We start from the raw sequence: 8426 nt of genomic DNA on the forward strand, positions 1-8426 counted from the left end.
CCGCCTAAACTTTCGGGGGGCGGGGCCTCGAGGCCTGGCAGGGACGGGGGGCTGTGGGGGGCTCCGGCCTTGGCCTAGTCGCCCTGGTGAGGCCCCGCTGCCATGAAGCTGCTGCGCCTGCTGTGCCGCCATAAAACGGCCCTGGGCCTGGGTGGCCTGTCACTCTTTGCAGCTGTCCTGCTTTACCTGGCCAAATGCACCTCTGAGGGCCTCCGGCCTCTGCCAGCCCCACGGGGGCTCCCTCACAACCAGCTTCCACTCCCATCGCTGCGGGGTACCAGGGGGCTGCATCCTCCGGCAGCCCCACCGCCACCCCCTGAGGAGACAGCCTTCCTGGCTGTGCTCATCATGAGCGGCCCCAAATACACTGAGCGCCGCAGCATCATCCGCAGCACGTGGCTCTCAGCAGCTGGGCGCCCTCCTCACCACGACATCTGGAGTCGCTTTGTGATTGGCACGGGTGGGCTTGGGGCAGAGGAGCTTCGTAGCCTGGAGCTAGAGCAGAGCCATCACCGAGACCTTCTTCTTCTGCCAGAACTGCGGGATTCCTATGAGAACCTGACTGCTAAAGTCCTGGCCACATACGTATGGCTGGATCTGCACCTGGATTTCCAATTTGCCCTGAAGGCTGATGACGATACCTTCATACGATTGGATGTGCTTGTGGAAGAGTTGAGGGCCAAGGAGCCACATCGCCTCTATTGGGGCTTCTTTTCTGGCCGTGGTCGAGTGAAATCTGGTGGTAAATGGAAAGAGAGTGACTGGGTCCTCTGTGACTACTATCTACCATATGCCCTGGGTGGTGGTTATGTTCTTTCTGCAGATCTGGTGCGCTACGTTCGTCTCAGCCAAGACTACTTGAACCTGTGGCAGAGTGAAGACGTCTCCCTGGGGGTCTGGCTAGCTCCCATTGATGTGAAGAGAGTGCATGACCCTCGTTTTGACACTGAGTATAAGTCACGAGGTTGCAACAATAAGTACATAGTAACTCATAAGCAAAGCATCGAGGACATGCTGGAAAAGCACCAGACCCTTGCTAAAGAAGGGAAGCTCTGTAAGGAGGAGGTTAAGCTCAGGCTTTCCTACATGTATGACTGGGGAGTGCCTCCTTCACAGTGTTGCCAAAGGAAGGATGGCATCCCATGAAAAGCTGAGAAAGGAAAAGGCAAATGGTTAAAGGACTCTCTGAGCTTGGTTACTGTTATGTGGGGATAACCCCAGTAATTTGGGCTTAAAAATTACTCAAAGATTTGCACGATTCATGATGTCATGATAAATGTAACCCTGAAACTCCTAAGAGCTACTGATGTGGCATGATGTACGGATGTAAAAAGCAGAAATGGAAGGTGAAAAAACATGGAAAGGCTTACACTACAGTACTGAAGGCAAAGAATAGGTTKCAAAATACAGATAGAATAAAAAATTGGGGGGAGATAACTTGGATGCAAAGCTGCTGGAAGTTCTTTAACAGATTCTAAGATTTATTTGCTAAAGATCATAGCAGGTCTTTGCACCATCTACAAGACTGGGAAGCTAACATCTACTGTTTGTTTCTTTTCAAGGAACAAGTGTCAAGTTTGGTAAGGTTTGAAGATTGTAATGGAACAGCAAATCAGTTGCTATTGCCAGTGGAAACAGGTGGCTGGTTACAGGTATAAGCATCCAAGTAAAGGGAACAGTTTTGCACAGGGTATTCAAGTTAGGGGAGGGGGAGAGTCTATTCTTTGGAGAGTATTCTGACCTACAAGAGTGGAATTGTTAGACTATCTGGGTAACTTGTCTCTATTTTTTTTGTTATTGTTTTAAAGACATCATGTATATAAATTATCTGGCAGCTACGGAGTAAGTTTGTATTTAGAAAGGTGGGTGGGTTATGGTATTTTGCAGAAATAGAGTATATTATCTTCATTTGGGATCAAATAGTTATGCTACAAAGCTAGCCTTCAGTTATTAGGCATAGGTTTTGCTCTTAGCTTATCCTCCAAACACACTGGATATGAAGAAACATTTTACTTTTTTAAATACTAAATAATCCTACTGACTACTATATGGTCAGATGTTGTAGATTTGTAGATTTATATTGTTTTGAATTACTTCTGTAAATACAAGTTAGCAAGATTAGACCAGTGGAGGGTATTCACAGTTTCAAACGTGACCATCCCAACTTGTGTACCTCAGCTAAGAAAATAAACTCCTTGTGTAGTCAAGAGTGAGAAGTAGATTGCCCTGGTTATCATATGGGGGAGGATACCTACTTTTTTTCCTAAATCGCTATTTGAAGATGACCTTGTCTCTTTTTTCAGTAGCTACATGGGGATCTAAGGACACTAGTCTCCCTATTGTCACCTTCAGATGTCCAAAATTAGATTCTGTGAATTCTCTCATTCTCCCCAATAGCATCCAGTAGCAGAACTAGAGATAATTTTATTAATAACTTGATATTTAATTTTACAAAATGTCTAAATTAATTGCTGGAGTGATATCTCAGTGAAATGGAATTATTTCCCCTAGTCCTGTTTACATTGCAAGTAATTCTAGTGCTGACAGAGCTTGTCAGTAGCAGTTGCAGTATTGACCAGTGAATGAAGACAGGAGATTCTTGGCTGTAGAACAGCTTACACAATGTCAATGTTATTTCTCTCCAAACTCTTAGGTAAGCCTGTAATCCAAACACTTCCGAACAGCACTGCAGATGCTGTAATACACAGAAGTACTTTTTTCCAGCACTAGGACAGAGCTGCTTACTTCTGATACTGTTTGTTAGCTACAGATCTTTCAGTATAAGCGGAGTTCTTTCTTTTATGCCTGAAGGGCATGTTCTTAGTGATCAGTTTTACCATTTGTTGCACAGCGCACTTTCATACAACTTCTTTATTTTCCTTTTCTCCCTGGGCCAGTGTCTCTATCTCACTTGCAGGAAGAGACAAATTGCAAAGAAAAAAATTAATTGGTGCTGATATCTTTCTGGTTTTGCTTCTTAGATCTGCAAGTTAACAATTTATACCAAAGGAATCAAGTATAGTTTTTTGTTCTTGTATCTCTTGTTTTGATTAACTTATTGAGGGTTAAGAATGTCTTCTGGAGCAGATGATAATTCTCTACTTTGAAAATTTGAATAAAATCTTCAACTTCCTTCTAAAAAACAAAGCAAATTAAGATATTGGAAAATAAGTTATTTTAGCATGTGTCCATTCTAATGCATGTTCGTGTATTGACAGATAGGCAGATGTGCTGTTCAGCAAGGTATATTATTCTAAAACATGAAGTTAATATTTAACAAGATTACAATAAATTTAAATTGGTTTTAGCATTGTAAAAATATCTACTTGCTATACTGGGTARACTAGTATTTTGTGTATATATGTGATTAAGTACTTATAATTGTGAATAKTTATTTATAAGTATTGAAAATGTATTATGTATAGTAAAAATAAGATTGCTAAATGTCATGTTTTAAATTTGTTTAAGGAAGTGCTTTAAGGTCCATGAGAACTACATATCAAGCAATGCTTGAATTTAGTGGTGTACAGTTCATTATTTAGAGTTTTGGGATCTGAGCTGCAGATCCAAAATCTGCTGCATGTCTCAAGCTAGTAAGAATGTACTCCTCATCCACTTATATCAATAACTTTGCTTATGGAAGTAGTTTACATTGACCTTGGTTAATTTTCCCCTCCCCACGAGTGTTTCTTTCATCATTAGTAATATTAAGAGGAAAAAAGCTGAATGTCCATCTGAGATGTGGCACATGGAAAACATGATGCACGCAAATAGCTAATAGTTAAGAAATTCTCTTAGACAATTTCTTACCCAAGTGTCAGGAATACAGTGCTCACCCTGAGAAGTACTTCGTGTAGTAGATCTCTTGACAGCAAAACAGCCTTTTGCCTGCCTGGATGCACTGACTGCACACTTGCAAGAGGATGCCCAGAAATGAAGAAGGCCAATGGTTTCCTGGACTGCACTGGGAAGAGTGTTGCCAACAGTTTGAGGGAGATGAACCTTCCCCTTTACTTTGCACTGGTGAGGCCACATCTGGAGTACTGTGTCCAGTTCTGGGCTCCCCACTACAAGAAAGACATTAGCATACAGGAGCAAGACCAGCAAAGGGCCACAAAGATGATTAAGAGACTGGAGTATCTGTGACATGAGGAAAGGCTGCGAGGGCTGGATTTGCTTAGCCTGGAGAAGAGAAGGCTCAGGGGGGATTTTATCAATGTGTGTAAATATCTGAAGAGAGGGTGCAAAGAMGACAGAGCCAGACACTTTTCACGGGTGCCCAGTGACAGGACAGGAGGCAATGGGCAGGAAATTCCCTCTGAATCTAAGAAAAAACTGTTACTGTGAGGGTGATTGAGCACTGAAACAGGTTGCCCTGAGAGGCTGTGGAGTCTCCATCCTTGGAAATACTCAAAAGCTATCTGGACACAGGCCTGGACAACCTGCTCTAGGTGACCCTGCTTGAGCAGCAAGGCTGGACTATATGATCTCCAGAGGTCTCTTCCAACCTCAGCCATTCTGTGAAATAGTGGTGACTGCTTATATCTAATTGACAACTGGATCTCAGTCTAATACAGCTTAGCTGTACCCTTTTCTGTCTAAGGTTACCTATGTTTTGCCCTCGTTGCAAAACAAATTAACATGGAAGGTTTGACATGTTTGTCACTCACTACCTCACTTTGATTTCAGTCCCAATTAGCCCGTTAAATTCCCAAAATTAAAAGACGAAATTGTTAGACTTTGTTATTTTAAAAGCAAATTATATGATTCAGGAAAGTGCAGCTATCCCAAGAGTCTTCTGGAAAAACCCAGAACCGCTATAAACTTCACATACTAACTAGTACAGATTGGGGGGTTTTGTTTGTTTTCTTTTAACTAGGAACAACTTGCGTGCAAAAGACCCATTAATGTTATGTTAAAAAATTGAGCAACATCTGTGTATAGCATGAGATGAATCACTAGGACTTTAAAACTTGAAGTATCAGTGTAAAATTAATTTTTAACCTATTCTTTCCTAACCAAAATCTACAAGCACAGGTCTTGAACATGTGAATTGAATATTTTTTAAGTAGTAATTAAAGGTTATTTTTCATACCTTCTCAGGACCAGGTTCCATATTTTCTTTGGAGATGATATAATCTAGAAGTCTAGTATATAATGATTTTATTATTTATGTATTTGGAGATTATCTGATGCTTGAAAAATCATGATGGAGTCTTTGTCTCTCTGAAGTCAGTGGCAGGAGTTCAGCTTCAGTGGGTCCAGCATTTGGGAGAATGTTTAAGTGCTTCTGAGAAATAAGCTCTTTTTTTGGCCTTTATGGCAAGTTCATTAGAGCAGAAAGCTTTGCTGTGGGTCTTAGCGAAAGCAAGATTAGCCAGGAACCACTTTAGCATCTTTCTTGTAACCATTCTTAGCGACAATAGGTTAGTGACAGGATGGGCTTTTTATTTTTTTTAAATAGCGTTTCTGCTGATCTCCAAGTTCTCTTCACAAGTACTTTGTATTTTTAATCGTATTGTTAGCATGGGAAGCTATCACCTCAGCTTTTCTATACATCACAGATTACAGACTAGAATTCAGACAACTGTGTAAAGTGTGTAAGCTTATGTTTCTATCAATACAGGACTACCAGAGTCAAGTTGCAACAGTATTGAGATCGTTATTATTCACTGAATACTTGCAGGTTTTAAAATGGGCATTTAGCACTCTACCAGAGCTATAAATATAGTAGAGAAATTAATTGTTCATGAATTGTCCCCTGTGTGATCACATTTAAGATTTGATACTAAATTTTTTTAAAGCTGGCAATGGCATAAATTGAATTAGTTGATTTTTTTTGTTTTTCTATGAATTTTAAGACACATACAGCATGACTCATTCTCTTTTAGTGTGTAAAAAGAGGTAGCTAAATCATTAATTTCAATACTAAATAGGTTAACAGTTCCACAATTAAAAGAAAAAAAACCACCTTCCTGGACAACCCTTATACTCCCTTCAGATATTAAAAAACCTTAGAAATATTATTCCCATAACTGAATAATTTATTTTCTAAACATGTGGTCTTGTTCATATGAAATCTACTCAAATACAGTTTTTGCCTGTCTTATTTATGACAAATGTTACCTTTTCTGTAGTAATACCTCATTTTGAGTATTTGAATTTGTATTTCGTGTTAGTGTTAATGTTTGGAGGGTGGGGGGGAGAAGTCTGTATCCAGTGTTAGTTTTGCAAATTGAATTAAAAGCCCAGCAGCATGAGAAGGTGATTAAGATTTGCATTTCTATTAGTTTCTGTTCTGCTGCAGCATCAAAGTTGAAGTATTGTCTTGGTATTTCTATATGCTTGACAGACTCAACGCACATACTACTATATATTTCATTTAGGACACACCGCCTGTAAAACTCAAATCTGTTGTTACATGTTCCTGTGTTAAATATGCTTTACCTTAGAACACAATTTACTTTATGCTGATGTAATATGCCAGTTACTACCTTCTAATACAGATTGTTTAGCTAATGTCTAGTAGTACATGGAAATGGATCGGTTTGTTACTTACAGGCCTATTTGAAGCTTGAAGGATGCTATTTAATAAGTGTGCCTTTAAAAATGGAATTAGTGTGGCGTACTGTGCTAAGTATGTTTTAAACAATTGAATCAAATTAAATATTTTTTGCAACTACATAAGAGATTGGGGTGGGGTACACATTTTTTTTGCTCAACATTTATATAGGGAATAACCTGCTAGAAACCTGAAGTTATTTGTGAAGAAAACATTTGGTATAAGTGTGTTGTATAGGTATTTATCTCCTTTCATGTATGGCTTTATTGCCAAAGGATCTGTGTGCTGTAGTTTTTAATAAAAGACTTTTGCTGGAGAGGCAATTTTTTCTTAATGCAGAACAAGCAAAAAATATACATTTTAGTTTTATTATGGCGCTGTCTGAGAGACATAGAGGATTGGCTCAGTCTTAAGCAATTGGGTAGAAAATGTTCCAGTTAACATCAGTAATGATGACTTATTAGCATGCCAGAATCCTTTTTCTGCCTTTAATCCCTCAGGACACGGTATTGCCTATTGTATACCAATACATAAAGAAACTGTATTTTCCTCAAATAGCAGCTTAAAAAGAATGCTGCTATGTGGTACATGTATATTCCAATCTGCTATGCACAGACCTTAGAAATACATGTACCTGTTCACCCTGATTTTACATTGGTAGCAATGTAGGAGCATGACTGTAATGCAGTCAGGAAAAGGATTTCTTGTGCCTAAGAAGCATATTGGTTCTCATCTTAGCTGAGAAGTATTCTCAGCAGTTAGACAAATGCTCTATGATGAATAAACACCATTTGCTATAGGACTGTAATGTTGAAAAAATAAGAAAACTAGTGACATTCTAAGAAATTGAAAGTATTTTCCAATACAACATTTGATCAAATCATTTCAACACTTGAAACAGTTTAAATAGCACTAACTTGCTGCTGAAGGCAGTCCTTTCTATTGAATTGCTCTCTCAGCAATATTGTACACTTCCAGAGCCTTTGCAATAATCACAGGCAGCTAAGCACAACAGTGACGAAGTGCTCAAGCCTACTCTTAAGCAAAACTTTAAAACAAACGAACACGCACATTAATCTACCACAGAGATTTCTCAGGTAGTCATGGAAGGGGGGGGGGGGAGTGGAGCACAGTACTGAGGAAGAAGTTCCTAATGGGRGTAAAATTGTGTCCAGTCCTGCAGTGCCAGCAGTGCCCTGGGAGAAACAGTAGCACAACACCCTTTAGTCTTGCTTTGCCACTGCACCTCAGGCATAGTGTGCCCCAGTAACAGAATCTGGATTTCAAGACAGCAGTGTTTCTTTGGCTGCTACCCAAGAACCAAGGAGACAGCCACATCAATACAAGAATAAGGAAAAGAGCTTTTGACCCCAGCTCAAGTCAGGACAAACATGTTTATTCTCTTTTGCTGAATTATTTATTCACCTCACTTGCTGCCAGGAGTCAGCGTAAAAGAATCTTTGATAATCAGTCTCTCACTAATTGCTACAAGTCTGAAGAAATCAGGAGCAAATGAACTGGACTGATTTGGGGGGTTTGCCAAGTTTGCTGGAGGACTTCATGAATTATGCATTATTTGCTTTATTCAGGACGTGGCCAACCCATGTCTTTAAATTGTCTCTGGGACAAGTCTTCACTTCTGCAAATCTTTTTTCAAACTCAGTCATCCCATTCCAAAGAAAGCAAGTTCAGAAATTATTCCAAGGTCAAACAGTCTAAAGTAAATAAAGGCACAACTGTAAAGCCATGAGCCTAAGCTGAAAAGTTATTTTGCTATATGATGTTTGATGTTTTTGTTCTAATACAAATGATCAAATTGCTTTTGAAGGGAACAGGAATGAGGAGGAGAAAAGCAACACAAATA

At 39.7% G+C, this 8426-nt stretch overlaps 1 protein-coding gene across 1 annotated transcript; it reads left to right on the top strand.

The window, feature by feature from the left end:
* Positions 1-64: 64 nt before the first annotated feature.
* Positions 65-6878, top strand: B3GALT6 (beta-1,3-galactosyltransferase 6). The gene has a single exon (XM_026074118.1). The coding sequence runs from the start codon at positions 103-105 to the stop codon at positions 1144-1146; it is 1044 nt and encodes a 347-aa protein (XP_025929903.1). The 5' UTR covers positions 65-102; the 3' UTR covers positions 1147-6878.
* The last annotated feature ends 1548 nt before the right edge of the window (positions 6879-8426 follow it).

The sequence above is a fragment of the Apteryx rowi genome, unplaced genomic scaffold, assembly GCF_003343035.1.
Source record: "Apteryx rowi isolate R43461 unplaced genomic scaffold, aptRow1 scaffold_38, whole genome shotgun sequence".
In the NCBI taxonomy this organism is placed as follows: Eukaryota; Metazoa; Chordata; class Aves; order Apterygiformes; family Apterygidae; genus Apteryx; species Apteryx rowi.

Coding starts and splice junctions, on each gene's coding strand:
- B3GALT6 (XM_026074118.1), top strand. CDS start 103: ATGAAGCTGCTGCGCCTGCTGTGCCGCCATAAAACGGCCCTGGGCCTG.